Source organism: Lagopus muta, chromosome 18 (assembly GCF_023343835.1).
Source record: "Lagopus muta isolate bLagMut1 chromosome 18, bLagMut1 primary, whole genome shotgun sequence".
Taxonomy (NCBI): domain Eukaryota; kingdom Metazoa; phylum Chordata; class Aves; order Galliformes; family Phasianidae; genus Lagopus; species Lagopus muta.
The window spans coordinates 8,044,279-8,065,238 of NC_064450.1; the positions used below are offsets into that span (position 1 = coordinate 8,044,279).

The 20,960-nt window shown below is 43.7% G+C and overlaps 2 protein-coding genes across 6 annotated transcripts in view; both read left to right on the plus strand.

Annotated features, from left to right (window-relative positions):
- Positions 1–182: 182 nt before the first annotated feature.
- On the plus strand, positions 183–7,012 carry KPNA2 (karyopherin subunit alpha 2). Of its 4 annotated transcripts, none has more exons than XM_048965393.1 (11): positions 183–287; positions 2,458–2,568; positions 2,667–2,804; positions 3,248–3,336; positions 3,964–4,232; positions 4,935–5,029; positions 5,122–5,385; positions 5,969–6,202; positions 6,290–6,472; positions 6,578–6,727; positions 6,825–7,012. In XM_048965393.1, exons 2-11 carry the CDS (start codon positions 2,497–2,499, stop codon positions 6,915–6,917), a joined length of 1,587 nt encoding a protein of 528 aa, XP_048821350.1. In that variant the 5' UTR covers positions 183–287; positions 2,458–2,496; the 3' UTR covers positions 6,918–7,012. The 4 variants fall into 4 exon arrangements, with proteins under 4 accessions (XP_048821350.1, XP_048821348.1, XP_048821347.1 ...); XM_048965391.1 differs by lacking the exon at positions 183–287 and adding an exon at positions 1,638–1,746; XM_048965390.1 differs by lacking the exon at positions 183–287 and adding an exon at positions 1,685–1,810.
- A 13,020-nt stretch (positions 7,013–20,032) lies between these two features.
- The window catches only part of SMURF2 (SMAD specific E3 ubiquitin protein ligase 2), a 55,517-nt gene continuing 54,589 nt past the window's right edge, over positions 20,033–20,960 (plus strand). For both annotated transcript variants that reach the window (XR_007380419.1, XM_048964757.1), the window contains exon 1: positions 20,033–20,186. Coding sequence is in view for 1 of the 2 variants with exons in the window: in XM_048964757.1 (XP_048820714.1) it covers positions 20,135–20,186 (52 nt within the window). In the remaining variant the exon portion in view is untranslated. The remainder of the gene's footprint in view (positions 20,187–20,960) is intronic.

The following is a 20,960-nucleotide window of genomic DNA, read 5'->3' on the forward strand; positions in this document are numbered from 1 at the left end:
CCGGAGGCGCTGGCTCCGCCCCTGCAGCGCTTTAACGCTCTCCCTGCTCATGAGCGGGAGGCCCCGCCCTCGTCAGTGCCTCCCCGAGGCTCCGCCCCTTGAGCTTCGCGCGGTCCTGTGCGGCCCTCAGAGGTGGGCTCGCGCCTCGGCCCCTCCCCTGTCCCGCGCGCCTCAGTCTGTCACGCGCGGTGGTCGTTGCTTCCCTCAGCGCGGCGCGAGGACGTGAGCGCCGTTCCCTCCCGCGGGTGGCTGCCTGAGGAGATCCGCCGCCGGCCGCCTTCCCCGAGGTCCTCTCCTTTAAAAACTCTCCCCCTCACGGCCTCCCGAAGCGCCACTTCCCGCCCCTAGGCTGTGGTGCGGCGCCGGCAGCAGCCCCGCCCCATCTACTCCTCTCGCAGCGCTCTCCCGTGAGCAGCTGCGGCGCTTTTATCTCTTGTTCTCCCTCTGCTGTCCCCATTACCTCAGGCGCAGTTCAATCTGTGCGGGGCCGCCCATCCCATCCGCGCCGTGCGCCCCGTTCTGCAGTAACCCGTTGGTTTCCCTCAGCTGCCCGCCCTCTCGCCGCCCTTTAGGCCGCCGCCCCGCACGTGGAAGAGGCCTTCAATGGCCGCGCACGGCTCGGCTCCTTGCAGCCCTCCCTGCCCTGCAGCGCCCATCCCTGTGCTCCCACCCTGGGCACACTGCTCCACACAGCGCCCTGCAGCCATTGATGACCACCCCTGCACGCCGCCGTGCCTCTTCTTTGGCCTGCCGGGTGTTTTAGCTCAATTTCAACTTTTTTTTTTTTTTAATTTTCCCTATTTGCCATTTCGGTTGACTGACGTGCTTTCTCTTGACTTCCTTACCCTTGCTTGAACGCTGAAGGATGTTATTATAGAGAGCAGGATAGTAAGGCACAAAACCAGCCATGTAAAACATGGCTGGTAATTCCTTCTTCGCTCAATTTATCTTTGCTAACTGCTGTGTGCCTCTCCAGGTCGGTACGGTCTGTTTAATGCAGTGGTTAATGCATTTAATTGGTAGGAATCGATGTGATCTTTTTACCCCGATTTGTCCTTCATAGGTATTGAAGTGCTGGGGTTCTGGCAGCTGTGGTTCCTTGGCTGGGATCCACAGTAATGGTTGTATGATTTTATTTTGGTTCGTACTGGTTGCTGCTGGATTGCCTTCAATTCCTACAGGACATTCCTACACCGCATTTATGGGATTGGGATCACAAGGGGAATTCGGTAGAAGCCCTCGATGACTGATGGTTAGTGATGCAGAAGTGAAGCTGTACGTGAGGAAATGATGTGTTACTGACGCAAATCGCTCAGGACGGGCAGCATGAGCGAGAAGAACCTCCATGCTCTCTGCCCACTCCGGGTACTGTAAACCCGTGGCCGCCGCACTCGTTGCCCAGGCGGCACGAAACTACAAATCCCAGCACGCCACGGCCGTCGGTCCCCAGGGTTCCGGCCTCGCGTGCGGCGCATTGGGTGCTGGGAGTTGTAGTGCCGGGAGGGCGGGCGGCGGTTTGAGTGCGTGACGTTCGCTGCGCTCTTCCGGGAGCACGGCGGAGATTTTCTCCCTTTCATCGCGAGATGAGCCGCATTTCAAACCGACCAATCAGAACGTTGCTATGGCTCGAACTGGCCAATGGCAGAGGGAGGGAGCGGGAAATTTAAATCCCGCCTGGAGCCGCCGAGGTTAGTGGCAGCGTGGTCCTTGGCTGGGGGCGGCTCGTGTGTGGAATCTGTAGCCGAGGTGCGGAGCCGGAAAGGAGGGGGTGCCGCAGAGGTGCTGTGAGGAGCAGGGTGGTGCGGCGGAGGTGTGGAGCGTGTGCTGCTGTGTCTGAAGGGGCTGGGCTCTGTTGGCGGTGGGGCACTCTCGGCTTCTGCTCTGGAGCTTTCTGGGTCTCTGCGGTCTCATACTGCTACTAAAAATGAATCCGATGGGGTTGGCATGTCCCTGAGAGGTTTTCGCGTTTTGGTGGGGCTGTGTATGAGGTAAAGGTAGCTTTTCTGTAGTGGTTCACCTTGGAGCTGGCCTTGTGGAAGCCTGCTTCGTTGGTGGTGTAGCTGCTGGCTGCACCGACGTGGTGAGCTCGCTCAAAGGGCCTTCCTGGTGCCAGGGCTCTGCTCTTCTCGAGAGGGGTGGGTGTGGGTGGCAGCCTGTGCCATAGATCCTTAGGACATAAAAGAAATAGCTTATGTGTTCTGAAATGCTGTCTGTGGGAATGAAAATGATGTTTGTGGCTAAGAGGGTGTTTAAAATGTGTTCTGTTAATACTAGAGGCTGCTGTAGCAGCTAAGCTTTTTTAAAAGGCAGCTTGTTACATTACTAATATCTTATTACTAATATCAAGTCAGAGGGTGTTAATGTATTTGCTATTCTCTTGGATTCAAATCTTGAGTCTATCTTTTTGTGTTTCTGTGACCTAAGCTTCTAATGTTTACCATTTACTCTGGTTTTCAGGCTTTTTTCTCCTCGTTTGTCTTTTGAACTCTAAGCAAGATGTCCTCTAATGAGAATACCAATACAGCAGCTCGCTTGAACAGATTCAAAAACAAAGGAAAAGATACTACAGTAAGTATTCAAACGTGGGTAAATATTATAGCTAGCTATCAGTACTTCATAAATAGAGTTGTAAAAGTAAAGAACTTAATATGAATGGTTTTCTCTAGGAAATGAGAAGGCGGCGTATTGAAGTCAATGTAGAATTGAGGAAAGCTAAAAAAGATGACCAGATGCTTAAAAGAAGAAATGTCAGCACTTTTCCAGACGAGGCCACTTCTCCCCTTCAGGAAAATAGGAGCAATCAGGTAAGTAGGTACCCAGAACAAGTAGCAACAACTTCAGTGGCCACACTAATACAAATTTCTTCTCTTGTGGGATGCACAGCTACATGCATGTTACCAACTGAAGGCTGTGATAATAACTTCAATAGACTACAACTTAGATCCTTAAGTAGCTTGTGAGCATGTGCAATATTTATCCTCTTCTCAGTGCTGCTGCTGAGGTATCTTGTAAAGAGCTTGGGCAGTTGTTCAAACTTGCTGTCTCTATGTATCGGTCACATGAAACCAAGTTTTCAGTAGTTCAAATAACTATAGATTAAACTAGCTGAATTTCTGGAGTGTCACATAAGGGCATAACTTTTATTGAAGGATGTGACTGAACTGTGGCCTCTTCCTGGCACTGTGTAAAGACTTCCACAGATGTGTGCCTCTCCCAGCAAAGTGCTCATGGAACTTTTTTTGTACAGGTTTCTGCACACTGGTCTGTTGAAGAAATAGTCAAGGGAGTTAATAGCAATAATATGGAGCTTCAGTTGCAGGCTACTCAAGCTGCCAGGTAAGGAAATGAGAAGTAACCAACTCTGTGTGCAAGTCAGTAACTAGGCGTGGCCAAAGGTTTGGCTTGTGAGCCTAAACACTGAAGGGCAACAACTATGGCTCTTCTCATCAGACAGTGCTTCAATGGACACATAAATTGGCTTTATATACAATATTTAGGAATAATTATTTTAGTCACAATATTATAGAGACCATGTGGCTTCTGAATGTTCTGAGTGCAAGTATGCCAAACTTCCTCTCACCTTATCAGATCTAAAGTAAGTTGCTAAACTCTAGGAAGCTTTTACCCCAGTGCTGCTTCTGACAGTCTCTACCCTTTTGTCTATTGAGCAGTGTCTGTTGACTTGTATGTATTGTAACTTGCAGGTCTGCTTTGCTTTTGGAGTTGTAACAGAGCCTCTCATGAAGTAAAGATATACCTGAACAATGCTCACTAGCTTTAGGAAGCTAGTGTTTAAGCTGTCTGTAGCTTGTCTGAATTTTCCCTTCTTGTATTTTTACTTTGCCTGCCTTAGTCCTTCTCTCTCACTTGTTTGTTGTTGTGGATGATTTTATACTGACTTAGTGGAATCTGTTCAGATCTCTGCAAATGCAAATAACGCTTCCTGTTTGTATCCCTCCTTAGGAAACTCCTTTCAAGAGAGAAACAGCCCCCCATAGACAACATAATTCAGGCTGGTTTGATTCCAAAATTTGTCTCCTTCTTGAGTAGAGCAGACTGTAGTCCTATTCAGTTTGAATCTGCCTGGGCGCTTACCAACATTGCTTCTGGCACATCAGAGCAAACCAAGGCGGTAGTGGATGGTGGGGCTATCCCAGCCTTTATTTCACTTCTGGCCTCTCCTCACATTCACATCAGTGAACAAGCTGTGTGGGCATTAGGAAATATTGCAGGTATGTCAATATGCTACATAACTTTCAAACCTAATTCCTTTTCTTGAAATAAACGAACACTATTAGATTTGTTGTGTATAGCATGCTGAGCTTGGAAACTACCTTGGTGATGTTCAAGTACATATGTGATCTACCATGTAGAGTGTGCTGTGGACAAGTCTTTACCTTCACTCTAGGCTTATGTCATGTATAACCTGGCAACCTGTAAGATGTATTAAATGGGTCACATATTAAAATTCAAGTTTCAAAAAGCTATATAACCATGCTAGGACACAGAACTTTTCCCTCAGAGGCTTTTGACTTCTATCAGTGAGCTCTGCTGTGTCTACTGACTTGAAGGAGGAAGCAAGAGGCTCATGTAACTGTGCATGTGATGGCGGATGCTCTTTGCTTTGTAGCAGTTGCTAGTAGTAACAGTTACTAGTACTCTCATATCAACAGCATACTGAAGTTTTTCATGCGCCTTTCAGGGTTACTTGACCTGCCAATGTTGGATCCCATTCTCTAAAATATAGTGTTATAACTGCATTGTTTTCTTACATTTGTGTTTTTATAAGACTTAACCATCAAAACAGCCTTTTTTCCTATTTTACTTATTTCTTATCTAGCCCTTAAGTGTAATATCATGTTCCACCATCAGTGATTGTATACATGCATACTTCTGTTCCTTAACAGGTGTTTTTTTTTTCATTATCTTCATAGGGGATGGTTCTATCTACAGGGATCTAGTTATTAAATTTGGTGCAATTGAACCACTGCTAACTCTCCTAGCTGTTCCTGATCTCTCCTCTCTGGCTGTAAGTTTACAGTGTTACTCAAAGTACAATTGCTGATGAGTGAGCCAAGAGTTAAAGTAACAGATGTTAATGGTTTATTTCAACTCTTGCAGTCTGGATATTTACGCAATGTTACCTGGACCCTCTCAAACTTGTGTCGTAACAAGAATCCTGCACCACCCTTGGAAGCTATTGAGCAGATTCTTCCAACCCTCGTCCGACTCTTGCATCACGATGATCATGAGGTGTTAGCAGACACGTGCTGGGCACTCTCCTATCTGACAGATGGTTCCAATGACAGGATAGAAGTTGTTGTGAAAACTGGATTGGTGCCACAGCTCGTCAAGCTGCTGGGATGTGGTGAACTGCCAATAGTGGTAAGCTATTGGGCCTGGAAGTTGCCACTGCTTAACTTGTTTTGTGGATAAAACTGGGGTTATAATAGCATTCATTTAAACTGAAGAATCTTGTCATACAGAAATCTGATGCTTCTTCCAGGTTTTGTATACATGAGTCTTGAGCTTCTATCTTGACTGAGAACTATCCCAGTTGAGGCATAGGCTACTGTTGAAGAGTGGCCTTGACACACAGGCCAGGATGACGATCAATGTTCTTTAAAGCTTGGCTTCAGTTCTACACTATAGTTGGAAATACTCCCTCCAGAAACAGTGTTTAGAATTAGGCTCTTTATGCAATGTAACTACACTGCATCAGTAGCGTAATTACTATATCAATACTTAAACTTTCTGTCCTGAGTAGTTTGCAGATGGGTCTCGAAGGTATGTAGTCCGAATGTGTTTAACATCTGTCTATATAATGCTCATTATGAGCTTTAAGCTTGTCTTATTATCAAGCTGTTAACTAGAAGGCTGGAGCAGAGAATCATAAATGATGGCTGTTTCATCAAGCGTGGCTTAGATGACACTTTTTTTGTAATTACTGCTTTCACATCTGTTTCAGACTCCTTCACTGAGAGCCATAGGAAATATTGTTACTGGTACTGATGAGCAGACACAGATTGTTATTGATTCAGGAGCCCTATCTGTCTTTCCGAGCCTCCTATCTCATCATAAAAACAACATTCAAAAAGAAGCTGCATGGACAATGTCCAACATCACAGCTGGACGTCAGGACCAGATTCAGCAAGTTGTGGATCATGGCCTTGTGCCGTATCTCATTGGTGTTCTGAGGAAGGTAAACAAAAGTTGCATCTACTGTGCTATGGCTTCAGCTTGTTATTGTTGTCTGTATTCTAATACTTTTTTTTTTTCACCTTCATAGGGAGATTTCAAATCTCAAAAAGAAGCTGTGTGGGCTGTGACTAACTACACAAGCGGTGGAACAATTGACCAGATCGTGTATCTTGTTCAGGCTGGTGTTGTTGAGCCTCTACTGAATCTCCTCACTGCTAAAGACAGCAAAACTGTGCTAGTAATTTTGGATGCTGTTTCTAATATCTTCCTGGTATGTGGATGCAGTATGTTCAGTTGCTGTCCAGGTTGCTGCCAGCTGTTTTTCAGTAGTTAGCACCATACACCTTTGATGTTACTTCATGATTGTCTTTTCCAGGCTGCTGAGAAGATAAACGAGACTGAGAAACTTTGCCTCATGATTGAGGAGTGTGGAGCTCTAGACAAAATTGAAGCTCTTCAGTCACATGAAAATGAACAGGTGTACAAGGCCTCAGCCAGCCTGATTGAAAAATATTTCTCAGCAGAAGTAAGTGGCTGCTGTGTAACTTCACTCTGCTTTTGTAGTCTAGCACTGATTAATTGATTGAAATGTTACTGATCTTTCCAACTTTGTTTCCTTCTAGGAGGAGGAGGACCAGAATGTTGTACCGGAATCTACTGCTGCTAGTTATACTTTCCAAATTCAGGGCAGTACTCCCAATACTTTCAACTTCTAGATGCTGCACACACTGCAACCATCTGCAAGCCACTTGGCATATGAATGCTGCCACTTCTGTGTCTTAATAGCCCCCCCCCTTTTTTTTTTTTTTTTGTGACCTCTAGCACTTTGTCCAGCTGAAACATACTTGAACAGTTCAAAACTGTACATATGTGAATTTTTTAACTGTTAAATTCATTCTGACGTTCTTGTAAATACATCTTCTCACTTCTGTCTTCTGGCCTTTTACTGTCTCTGTCTCACACAAGAATGCAAGTAGGTAGTATAAGCTTCTTTTTAAATGTAACCCCTTGCTCTGTGTAACATTACAATCAAAACACTGAGTAAGCTTTTAAGGAGGATTCGTTTCAAGTTCAATAAAGTGTTAACAATACATCAAATTAATTGTGTCAATTGCGTTCTTGAACGGGAGCTAGGAACTGGTATGGTAAATGCCATGAATCAGAACATACATGATGGTAAGAATGCTGTAGTAAATCACGAAACTTGATTCCAAAGTTGGTTAATCAATGGTAAGGTTATTCAGATAGTCTTAGCACAGATCCTTAGAGCTTAAAGAAGTTACCTTAGTTACCTGTTTAAAAAGGGAACTTTGTAATAATATCTGGTCTTGTTATATACCTTCCTATCTATCTTAAAATGCTTACAAGAGTCAGATTTGGATGTAACTCAGTTCTTCACAGAAGACATCTGATCTTAAAAAGGTAGCTTTTCCTAAATAAATTACTGTTATTCTTATGTGCTGTTAGTACTTGAGCAATGACTCCTTTGAAGTAGTAGATACCATTCTTGCTTTGGTTACCGTATGCAACGCTGCTACGGTCTGTTACACAAAAGGAAAAGTGGCTGATCTATGTATGCTTCAGCAAGAGTTCCAGCTGAAGAAGAAATGGGATAAGAGTAGAAATCTGCTGTGCTACAGCAAATGGGGCCAAGCTTATGCTTACACAAGTTTCTCAGATTTTCAAATAGCTTTATCTTATGATAGAAGTGTTGATTAAACTCAGATGTCATGTACTACTGGATCATGGTACTGTTACAAGAGGTATCAATCCTTTGTGTATGTGTCTGCTTCTATTTTTATGGTTAACAGCAATAGGCTTTCTTGTAGAGAAAAGTCTCTGGCTATACTGCATCAAGGAACTGAGCTAGCATGAGCTTGTTTCTGCTGATCTCCAAGCATGGAGTTCATCCATGGAGCTAAGACCATGGCTGTATAGACTTACATTGCTGGTACATCACATCAACAGGGAGTTGTGAGCTTCTGCTGTAAGAGATGTTCCTGAACTGATTGATGGTTTCTTGCTTTTGACTACTGCTTTATCCTGGCCCAGAACAAAGCTATAGCAAGTAAGCTTTGCAATCAGTTATTGCACCTAGTAGGTATAGTAATGCTATTATATGTTTTGGTGAAGTTCATGTTTCAGTGTTCTGTCTCTATCTGTCCTCTAGAGATAATGGTGCTGCTAAATAGGAGATGATTAAATATGCTTGGTGACAACTGCCCAATAAACTCTTGGCAGGGACAAAGAGGTGGCACAATGCTGGACTGATGGGTAGAGCACAAGTCTAGCAGCACAGATACTGCAGCGCTCGTAGGATGTGATTACACTATTCCCATTATGCTAAAGTAGAAGGAATCATTTGCCTTGTAATGCTGAGGCTTTAAATATTCTGAGAAATATTAAGAGCAGCAACAGAAGACAACCACAAAGGTATTTTATGCCTCTGCAGTAAAGACTTCTGTTGTCTTCACTGTGCTGTGGAATCTCCAACTTTGACCTAAAAACACATGCAGTTACAGAGTTGTGTAAATGTCTGTAGAGAACTAAGGAGCTAGCCTATATAAAAGTAGTTATGCAAAACCAGCTTTCATAAAGCTCCTGGTGCCATGTAGTTATGTCCGTGGGTTGTGAAACATAATTCAGAATTCTTGAGTAATTTTAGGTGTCTAATTCTGTAAAATAATTCATCTCCCAGCAGAGGGTGCTACAGGCAGCACCACAGTTGTTCCTCTCTGCTTTTAAGAGGTTGGCATGCAGTTTCTTCTAATGTGAAGGACTCGGGAATGACGTGCTTTAGCTTTTCTTTAAAGAAAAAGATGAAACCTATCAAGAATTACCCTGTAATTACAGGAAGCCACTATGTGCTAATTCCTGAGTGTTTAACAAGACTAAATATTTAATGTAAGGTATAGTCTTCTAAGCATGTTTTTTTTCAGGTACTGCTGTTTTAAAATGCACAACTGACTTCAGTTGCTTTTTAGCATGTATACAGTTATTTGACTCTCTCTGGGATGACAATTGAAAATCCTTGCTGAATAATGTTATCTCTACTTTTCTGTCACAAGGTACTGGTCTCAGAGTTGTTTAACATACTGAGTTAATAGGACACTGAGCAGTCATCTTTAGATGCCTGATAGACCAATACTTTATTTTTAACCACAGAAAGTGTATTTAACCTATCCACCAACAAGCCCTGCTTTTGGCAGAATGCATTTCCACACGCAATAATCCACAGTGATTATGAGTAAGTGACAGGGTGAGTCACTCTTATTTCAAGAAAATGCAAACTATTTCTGAAGTTAAAATCTAGTCACCCATTAGGCTGTGTTTTGAGCTTTAGAAAATGACAGGAGCAAAAGGGGAGAGGAGAGTCGTTAACTCTCTTGGTTAATTTGTTAGTAGCTTTGTTTTGTTGTGTACTATTTTGGTGTTACCCAGCTTGACTTAAGAGCTAGCCGTATTTATTTGGCAGATACTTAATTCAGGGCAAGGGCTGAAATAAATGTCTGATGGCCTGTGTGTCAGTCTGCTGACTTGTCTGTGCTGAAAGCAACAACAACAGGCTCCTGCTGACACCGACTGCCTTGGAATGGAGTTGTTGCTAATTCTTCTTTATCTGTGGCAAGAACCCGGCAAACATAATGGCTTCTGAAATTCTGATGCTGGGAAATGCTGTTGGTGTGATTGCTTCCACCTGCTGCTTCCTAAGATGTGAAGGAAGAGCAGAGGCTTTGCGGTCTTGTTCTTCAGTAGGGTGTCCACATATTTTCCGCTAAAAGAAGTGTTTGAAGTTGTGGAAAAGCTAGACCTGTCAAATTAGGAGAAATCTGTTCTTGTTTCTGCATGATTTAAACTGTGAAATACTGTCTTAAATGAAGCTAGTTCCTGCTGCTCTATAGGAAATAATTTGTGTAGAACTACCTGATGATGTACCAGCAAAAAGAAACAGCTGTGAGTTGACTAGAAAAGGAATTCTCTAACCTACAGCATTTCATAGGTCTCTTCTGTTTCTAAATCTGCTTTGCAGAAGAGCAAACTGAGATATAAGTTATCCACAGATATCCAGAAAGTAATGGGTAGAATTAACCTGGAGCCTGGGAATCATGATGTCCATTCCTCAGTGAACTCATGGCACCCCCAGTTGTAATTATCCTTTTGCATGGTTATCCCAGCAGTATTGAATCTCTTCTATGATAAGGTATGAAAAAATGTTTGACTATAGGATTAAACCATGGGAGCGTGTGCAATTTCTGGAAAAAATAGTGTTATTTGAAGCAGAAGTAATGAATGAAGATTAATTGTGACTAGTCATATTTGGTGTGGAGAGGAAAACATTGGCACTTACGCTTACAACCTAATAGGAAACATGGCAAACCTTTGGCCTGAGTAAAAACCTTAAGCTTGATTCACCTTCAGAGGGGTGTGCCAGGAGAAAGGCCTAAGAGGGAACTGAGGTGAGCCCTCCTAAGGCTGGAAAAGGTGTAACCTCACTTATTGCAGGTTTTAGAAATCATGCATTCAGAAAAACATTCAAGCTGCAAGTGTGTAAAGGTGTTCAGTGTGCTTGGAAAACACTTTGCTTTTACTGATCTGTAACATGACACTTGATAAGTCAGGCAGAAAGTCAGCATGTGGACAGCAAAGAAAGAACCATGAGCTTCACAGCACTTCATATGGAATAAGGGTCACTGGATTCCAGTCTGGTTTCTGACTGCAGAGCACTGTCTGTCTCAGACTGGCTCCAGGAAATGGACACTTCCACTGAAACCAAAAGATTTCGTGGAAGAGCTGTGGCCTGTTTCCAGGCTGTAGTTCACCCACTACCCTAGGGAGGGTCATTGGTGGGAGGGAAGTAAAGTTGGGATTTGAAGTGATGAGGTAAGGAGAGAAAAATTAAAGCAGAGTGGAGAAAAATCCCATTAATTCTTACTAAGCAGAATGTGACCGCATTAAAATCTTGTGCTTATTTAAACAAAACCGTGGGCAAAATCCAGAAATGATGTATACATCATATGTCAGGAAGGGAGTTTGAGCTGACTGATGTACAAAAGGCCAAATCAATGGCACTCTGATTTCTCTGGGGAAGAGGTTGGGTTACATCCCTAATCTTAGTGAAAGAAGCAGTATAATGAAGAAGTTTTCTACATTATTTCATATATTTCTCAGTTTGCACTGAAATGCTAAATTAAAATTATGAGATCAGCTTTTAAATGTGTGATTTCCATACATGTGTATACACATTATTTATCTACACGCACATATAAAAGTGAAAAGCTGCTTCATTTGTTATCTAGAACAGATTGGATTGTGTACAGGTTCCCAGTGCTAGAATAGTTTTAATACCAGAAGTATGTAACTGTGCTCTGTGGGCATGTGGAGGAATGGATGTACAGAGTTATCACAAAATCTTGAATAATCTCCAAGGCACATTTCCATCATCCAAATCACTTCATTTTTATCCACTATATGAAACAGATGTAAAAATAGCTCTTTCATCAGTGGATTGCTACACATATTTGGGCTGCGGAGGTTTGATGCTGTTCAAAGCAAGACTGCAAAATCACTTGCAGAATGTTACTGTTAATCAGAAGCAGCAATTTAACGTTACGTATCCATCCCTCTTCCCCCAACTCCCCTTCCCAATTCTGAGCAGGAAATGACACTTGGACGCAGCTCAGAATACTGACTTTCTGGACAGACTCTCTAGGAATGAGGAGGGACTTGAATTCTCTCCATATGTCATTTCCTTTCCCCTAATGGCTAAAAAAATAACGTTGTTGCCATCCATATAACTTGCAATGGAGAGCACATTACCAATATAGAAAAATAAATGGGGGGAGGTGTGACAGGACGTTCACATTCCATTTCTCAAAAACTGCTCTGCAAAATTTGACTTAAGCAGAAGTCCTTTTTCTCTGTGTAGAAAATCTGTTTCATACAATTCCTAAAACTGAAGCTATTACCCCATCTGTGCGTATCAGCACCTGCAGACTGCAGCCAGGCATGGATTAAGAAACAAAAACGAAAGCAGAGTAGGGATGGCAGCAAATATGCAAGCTTTAAATTTAAGGAGAACAGAGATGTTTTGGGAACACAGTTGGAGATCGAATCATGTCCAACAAAAAAAAGAACCAAACCTATTTTAGTAGCAAATAATCCTGAAAATTGCTTACGAAAAGTTAGATTAGCACATTCCTGCAACCAACTTTTGTCCAGACTACCTTTAAAAACTTTTCTGTTCTGCATAACCAAGAGCACATGCAGTTACCTTAAACTGCTGCAAAATGCAGCATTTGATCTGTACTGCACAGCTGAACTGTAACTGTCGGTGCAATTCAGTGTGCCACAGTTACAAACAAATAACCCTCAGAAATAAACACAGCAAAAGCAAGTGAAAAAAACAAACAAACCACCATTGTAGCTGAACAGAAAGTTTACTTCCTTATAGCCAACCCACTGTGGATTAGATTCAAATTGGAACATCATATCTTCCTAGCATTATATTCCAAATGCTTGTTAGATCTGTAGTAATCAAACTGTGCAGTGCTCATACAGGGACTAGATGCATCTGCTAGCAGGGTGCTGATGGGTGACTGCAGAACCAGGAGCTCACATCATTCCTTAGACATGTTACCTGGTTAGACACATTGCCCCTGAGCTTAGTACTAAAAAAGGAGGAAAAAAAAGAACTCAAACCCAATATGCCTCCCTTCACTTCTATTTTAAGGGATTTCAAGAATGGAATAAAGGAATATTTCAAGACCAATGGTAACAGATTTTGCTTTTGGTCACTTTTAGCACTTCACTAGACCCACTAACCTACTTAAATAACTGAGCTGCTCTTACCTGGCTTGCAACTTTACTTCCTCATTTGTAGGATCAAATCATGTTGTTTATAAATGTCTACAAACTCGTTAATGTAAGAGAAAGGAAATCCCCTTCAGTCCTTTTAGAACCCAGTTTAACCTTTAAGGTGGTTAAACTGGGTTCTCTGCAGTGATTCACAACACTGTGAACACACGCATTGCAGTAACTTTCCTATGGCAAAGTGATAATCTTGTGGAGTGAAGGCTTTGTCAGCTGTTTTTGTCTTCGAACCTTGCAGACTCAATTACCTGTAGAAGTATGCAATATTGTTACAGTTGTTACAGGAATGAAACTCATCTCTTGACTGTTTGGAAATAACTTGTACGAGACATATGGAAAAACTTGCTAGAAGAAACACAGAAAATCAGAACTGCAATGTGATGGCTGCTTTGTTTAAATTATTTACACTCATCCAAGAGGCTTGATTTCTCTGCTAACATTAGATAGAGGAGTACGTTGCCTGCCTCAGTGCCTATTTGTCTTTAATAGCCACAGTCTCAACAATAGATGGGAATGGGATAAATCAGCCCTCTTGAAACCTCATCTTAACCCCTGACATGTACATAATTCTGTAAAGCCAGAAACATGAGGTTTTAATCCCTGAATATCTACATAGGTAACAATGGCTAATTATGCCAAGGTAATTACAGCTTGTCAGATAATATTCTGGGGCTTTTCAGGAGTGAGGAAGGCATCTCCACTTTCATTGGCTGCATGGATGGAAGGTGCATCACAGAATATTTTTTACCTCTCCAAAGCATTACAGACTGGCCCTGGACCAAGCCTTGTATTACCTAGGCAAGCTGAGAGATTGAATTAATATGGCAGCTACCTTCCAGTGTTTCACTCTTGATCAATGGTGTCCAAGGGATGAATTTATAGCAGCAAGAGTGAGTCAGATTTTGGCATCACTGTCAGTGGCACCCTGCTCCCAGCATCAGCATAATTAAGACTTGGAGAGACTTACCATACAGGAGATTTTACAGCTCATCTTTTGCAGACAACAGAATTATTGTTTCAAATTGATGCTGGACCACAAGGGATAGGAAAGATTAGACAAGTCTTGGTATTCCTTTAGTGGCTACATAATATGCCTCAGTCAAAAACAGTGCTTTATGTCAACTGTTTTAAATAGTTGTTTGAGCTGACAGTCTTCTTAATAACACTTCATTTGTCTAAGCTGCATACCACTGGGACAAATACACACTGTGTCAAGTTGAATCAGACTATATCTGGAGACAGATGTTGTAGTACAGTAGTAAAGTAAATTCTTGATACATGTCGCTCAGAGGAGATTGTTTCTGTCTTATTCAGTGAGGTCTTTTATGAACCCATTTTTATTAGCCAGATAAATCCATGGATAAGATTTTACAGTTGTTCCTTTCACAAAGCAACAGGAGAAAGTCCTGCAGAGTAGATGCACGATGGAACATACAATTCTTCAGGAACCCTCAGCATTTCAGATGGAATATTTAGCACGCAGCTCTCAAAGCACTTGACAAAGCCATTCTTCAAAGAGTCTGCTATAGAAATTATGTTATCTACAGTATTTAGTGGATATATAATTAGAAATCAATCAAGAAAAAAGGCTAATTTATTTATTTTCAGAAATAGGCCTTCGTTTTTGCCCAGGACTTTTGAAGACCTATTTTTTGTATTGATTTGACACTCCCACAGGTAAAGCAAATTGGACAAAATCTTTTAGGTCTAAGATACTTCACTATACTCAAAGACTGAACCTTGGTTCCTCCCTTTTTGTTGGGCTGTTCAAAATGCTGTGCAAAGCCAGTCATTGTGTCGTGGTGTTTGAGACACTGCACATTTAACAGCAGGGAATGGTACTGACTTGAGCTAGATGGCAGTGCTGTGGCTAGAATGTTGGTGTAAATGAGAGCAAAACCCATTTCATTTCCAGTCTTTTGTCCAAGCACCACAGCATGGTTTCTCACTTTAAATGAACAATAGACACCTCTTTCTGAAAGTGAATTTTAGGTTCTGGCTGGTGATGATGCAGTATATCTATTTATGCTGTGTCAATACCTGTCACCTCATTGAAATCTACTTTTCTTCTTACAAAGTTGCATTTGGATAGTGCTGTCCTGCAGGACCATAATAAGGAAACAACATGGCTAAAGCAGTGCATGGAATATCTGTGCATCAGTTACTAGTCTGCTTTGGATGGATGGATTTAGAAGTTATCTTAGTGACTAACCACTGGAAAATCCTGTGATATGGGAGCTCATGCATTTTTCTGTAGCCACAGCTGCAGTCATTTCCCTTCAGAGACACATCATTTCCCCAAGACACATCCTGTCTCAGAGGGCTCTGCTGTCTGCTGCTCCAAGCTTCTGTCCCCTTTTTCAGGAGCCAGCGTATGGGTGGAGATTTCCTTCCTAGTTTCTTCTCCTGAAAAGCTTCATCTCAAGCTCCAGCTTGAGAAATGGACTGAATCTTGACCTCTTGCATAAACAGTGTCTCTGCATGCCAAAAGGAGTCTTAGTGAGAAGCAGAGCCTCTGTCTAGACATGTTTCTTCATCATATAACTGTGATAGGTATGACTTCCATTGCTGTGTTAACTATCGTTATCTCTTACTAGTAGCGATATCAGAGTTGAGCCAGGTATTCAATTACACTTATATAATTTTATGTAGTGTATTCAGTTCATCAGCAAGCAAAACAACGGCCTGATAATTCCTATAAGCTGCGTGGGTTAATAAGTACTTCTGTACAAAAATAAACTATCGATTACTAATTTTCCTGAAATGCAGAAGTGCTTCATCTGTGACTTCAGTAGATTTGGGTCCTTTCATTCAGGACAGCAGTGGGGAAATTAACAAAAAGCCACACGAAGGATGGAATTCTTTGCAGAAATGGAATTGTGTTTGGTCCACAATGAAGTGGGGAAGCACCTTTGCTACAGTAAGAAGTAATGAATGCATTAGAGAATGATTAAAAGAAAAACCTGTGCCAAAGAGGCAGGTTGGGAGAATGGTACCTGTTGCAGGCAAATGTGTTAAGCATCTTTGAAGATGCTTGCTATTAACTGTGGAAATTGGTTTGGGACAAACTGAGTGCCAGGGAAATCTGCTGTATAATGTCAGGCTAACAATCTAAGGTTCCTTCATTTGTTCACTTTCACATGAAATTGGACCGCATGAATCTGAATGAGGTTACCAAGGTGTATACCACTGCAATACTTTTCTTCTTAGAACTACACCGTTAGGTGGCAAAAGCATGCATTAGCATTCAGCATTAGCACTTACAATGTAAATACAACATAGAGAAAAAGGAAATGGGGGTAAAATTCCCTTCTAATTAACTCTGTCTTTAACTTGATGATCTCTAGTGGTGTCATTTCTAATTCAAACACAAGATTAGGAAATTGACTAAGGGAAGACTAGTAGGAAGAAATACAATCTAGATAATTTTAAATAGCTTTATTTTTAAAAATTATCTCAGGAAAACGCTGTTCTGACCTTTTAATTTACTCAGAAAAGCTTGACAATAGTGGCAGAACTGTTTTGCTTTCTTGATATCATCACAGAAGCTGGGGAAGAATGTGGTATAACACCAGCCAGCTCTCATTACTGCTAAAGGAATGTGGTGTGATTAAACCTCTATACGGAGAAAAATGGAATGTAATTCTTACATGTTGATTTGCTTTGAATGCATGCCACATGCTGAGGAATGAGTTTCCAGTGTATTCTTCAATTTTTAAAGATGCAGACGACCTCACCTCCAAAAAATTAACTATCCTTTTCTGAAAACCAGGAGCATTTGCTTGAAGACATTTGTTCTTATTTTCCAGTATCCAAAACCACCAAATCCTTTGAGAACTATCTGTGAATGCAAAGCCTTCTTTTCCTTCCTATTGGGAAATTCAAGTGTCAAAGCCCTTTTCTGTGAAGTCATAGAACAAAAGAAGTTTTTGTATTTCTACATATTTCTTCAAAAGTTTCACTAATATATTATCAACTGCTAAATTATTTTGTCCTTCCAGAGTCCTCTACAGATGCCTGAGCTCACTCCCTTTCTATATGACCCTGGAGACGGTGTCTCAGCTGCTAACTTCTGGCTGAAGAAGACTGGATGGGACTCCCTTCTCAGTCCAGCAGCAAGCTGTCATCCAAAAAGTGAGCTGTGGGGTGATGCAAGACACTCCCTTCCCTCCGGATCTGAGCTAGCTACCTCATCTTGAAAGGATTTGTGGCTCAATGATATCAGCTTAGAGTGAAATACAGATCACTTGTCAGCAGTTAATGATAATATTTACTTGCTTACCTCACAAGATCAACACTGTCAAGTGTGAAACCTCTGCTCACCCTTGAAAATGAACTATACAAAACTCAAAATTTACTGTGAACTGTTGGCTTATACAACCTGAAGCAGGATCAGTGAGGTATCTGTTCCATTATTCTGAGAATATTTTCAGAACTTGGGGGATAGCACTGGCACAAGAAACTCTTTGGATCATAACAGTAATGTGGAATCCTTTTGTTGGAAAAGTAGCACTTTCAATCATCAGATGCTGTCAGTATTTTTGGTATCCCGCATTCCCTGCAGTTCTTGGCTCTTTGCGAGACTTCCTGACCTCTGCTCATTGCAGATCTTGCACAGATCCTTCACTGAGCTGCTTGTCTTAAATTCCACTTGGCAATTCTACTCAGCAAAGGGGAGCAATGAATAAAAACTCTAATTTCCCTACAGAAAATTGTGGGATACCATGGGACAGAAGCATCTGTAGAACATCCAGGCTACAGACATTGAAATGCTTACCCAAAGCCAGAAAGGAAGAAAAGACTATTTTGCATCTGGTGCATTTATCTATTCAAGTGCAACCTGATTGAGATCATTTGTACTCACATTACTCAAGGATGTAGTCCTGACCTAAATGGGGCAAGTATCATGCGTGCAGGATGCTAATGAGAGCTAAAGCCCCTCTTCTCTTACCCTAGTAGATACATACATACTGAATAGAACTATCTTATGTGTCACTGATAGATAGATTTTGGACGTACCAGCAAAAACTCTAAAATAATGCAATTGCATTTTAAACATAAATAAACACATCTTCTGCATGCATGGCAGTAATAAATATTGCAGCCAGTGCATTTTATACAGTGACACAAATGTGTGAGCTCTCAACTGATGTTCCAACAGTTGCAACGTATCACAGCATTTTCACTGGAAATTGAGCAGTCTGTTCAAAGGAAGGTTCTTTACCAACATTTGCTATCTCTGTATTTAACAGGCAACTTTGTAGGAAGCAGACACAACCCTGTCTGAGGAAGAGGCTCGATTCCAGGACTCCTTCGTTCCCAGGTGAAGCGACACTGGAACAGCAGTGTCACTGCAACAGGAAGTACGGAAAACTTCCACCTGGAGGAATCTGGTGCTTGAGACACGCTTTGGAGCAATGGAGATGTGAGTCTGTGCGTACGGGAGGGGATCCTGTCATAGAATCATAGAATCAAAGAATGGCCTGGGTTGAAAAGGATGACAATGATCATTTAGTTTCAACCCCCCTGCTGTGTGCAGGGTCAACAAATCACCAGACCCAGGCTGCCCAGACCTACATCCAGCCTGGCCTTGAATGCCTGCAGGGATTTCCCCTTTCTCATTTTAAAGGGGAAAACTTTGAGAATCATATCCTGTTTGTGAGGCCTTCAATAGGACAAAATCAATTCCTGCTCCTAGATTTTATATGATGAGGTCCAAGCCCCAAACTCAGCCAAGATGAGACAACTCTGGACATGCTAGTTCAGTTCTGTGCTGTATGCAGCTTCAGAAATTAAATGCTGGGCTATGCAGAAGCTACATTACAAACTCTGTGAAGCACAGGTCATCTTTTCATCCTGAGTTTGGATCTTGGTACACAGGCTGGATCCTAATCTGTGACTACCCTTATAATAATACTTAACAGGTTGGCTCAACAGGAAGAAGCCAGTGCAATGACATGACTGAGTGAGCTGCATGTAACATACAGAGTATTAGTAAGGTTATTAGTAAGAATAGGTGTGTGGTTTATTAGCTCAGTCTTCTAAAGCAAACTTTACTGTGGCAACCTTACAGCTTTTCCGGAAGCTTTTCCCAGCCCTCAGAGCCCCCTCTGGCATTGGTGCTGGGCCCTGCACAGCTCCTGCTGCAGTGCGGTGTTCCTCCCATGGGAGATGTGCAGGAGCTGGATAGACTGTGCAAGGAGTCACCTTTCCTTTCCAGCAGGATGGAGCTAAATTAGGCCTCACAATGGGAATGCAAGGCTTTTTTTTTTTTTTTTGGTTCAGTTTTGAGCATGGCAATCCATTAACACAACCCGGCTGCTAATTTTTAGAAGCACAGATAAGCAGCACATCAGTTCACAGTTCGTTGTTCCCACAGCCAGTCTGCCATGCCCCCACAAAACACTGCCACAGACTGCAAGCACTCCTGCACGGCGTACCTGTTCCAGTTCAGGCTTTGGATTTATTCCTACACTATTTCTTCTCATTTGTACCTTTGTCCCCCCCCCCCCCATTTCTTTGGCTTCCCTCCTTCCACTCCGCGGTAATTCCTCCCACCCACCCCCATCTCCCCAGGCTCGCTGCCACCTGATGCGGCCCCCGTTCGGCATCCCGCTCAGAGCAGCCCCGAGCCTGGGAAGGAGCGGGACTCGGGGTGGGCGCCCAGCACCGCGGCCTCCTCCTCGGGAGGGCAGAGCCGGGCTGCCCAGGGGAGGGGAGGCGGCCGTCCGCTGCCGCGCCGCTCCGTCCCCGGCTTTGTTGTGCTCGTCGCCCGGGCTGCGGGCTAGGGGGCGGGGAAGCGAAGGGAAGGGAAGGGAAAGGAAAGGAAGGCGGCCGCGTCTCCTCCTCCGCCTCCTCCCCGGCCCCGCTCATGGCGACGCTGGGCACATCCGGGCTTCTCCTCCTCCTCCGGCGGCCGCCGCTGCCCTGAGCGCCCAACCCGACTCCATTAGCGCGTCCCCTCCCCCCGCCCCCCCCCGTCTCCCCCCGTCTCCCTTCCCGGACCCAGAGGCAGGGGGAGCCCCGGGCAAGGCAGCGCCGGGCCCGAGCCGCGGCCGGGGACATGTCCAACCAAGGGGCTCGGAGGAACGGGCCCGTCAAGCTGCGGCTGACAGGTGAGGCTGAGCGCGGCGGCGGGGAGCCCCGGCTGGGCCTGCCGCTGCCTCCCGCCGCCGGGCGGGCACGGGGCGAGCCGGGGCGGAGGGGCGAGGAGCGGCGAGGAGCGGCGGGGCTCGGCGGGACGGGGCGCGGCGGGGAGGGGAAGCCTGCGGCCCCGGGGGAGCGAGTTCGTGGGGCGGCGGGGAGCCCCGGAGAGCCCAGCTGGAGGGAGGGAGAGAGCGAGCGAGCGGGAGCTCCTCCATGTGTATTTGAGGTTGAACCTGGGCTTGGAGGCGTCTCTCAGGCCTCAGGAGGAGAAGGGGGAAAATAGGAAAAGTGAACTCTTCCCTCTCCTCCCATCCTCTCCCCGCGGGCCGCTCGCCTGGGGAACAAAACGCCAGCAGGAGCTGCAGCACCGGGCACCTCAGCCCGCGTCCCGCTGCCCCCCAACGCTGCTTTTTTTTCTTTTTGTCTTTTTGTTCCTTCGCCTTCTCAGCGTGAACTTGAAAGAAAGTGACACACGCTTTGTTTTGATCTCTTTGTTTGTTTCTTCAATTTTTTTTTTTCCAAGCCAACTTCCTTAGTGAAGGTTGTATACAGCTGGTTTGACATAGTGCCTTACGTGGCCAGCTAGCTTTCAGAAGACCACTTGACCTCAAGTGTTGTTAAATAGCATAAAAAACGGCTCACCTGCATGCAGGGGATGAAAATAAGCTATTACCAAATACTTGAAGTGTGCTCTTTTTACATGTAAGAACCCAGGTAAATTGATTTGGAGAAGAAACACTGGA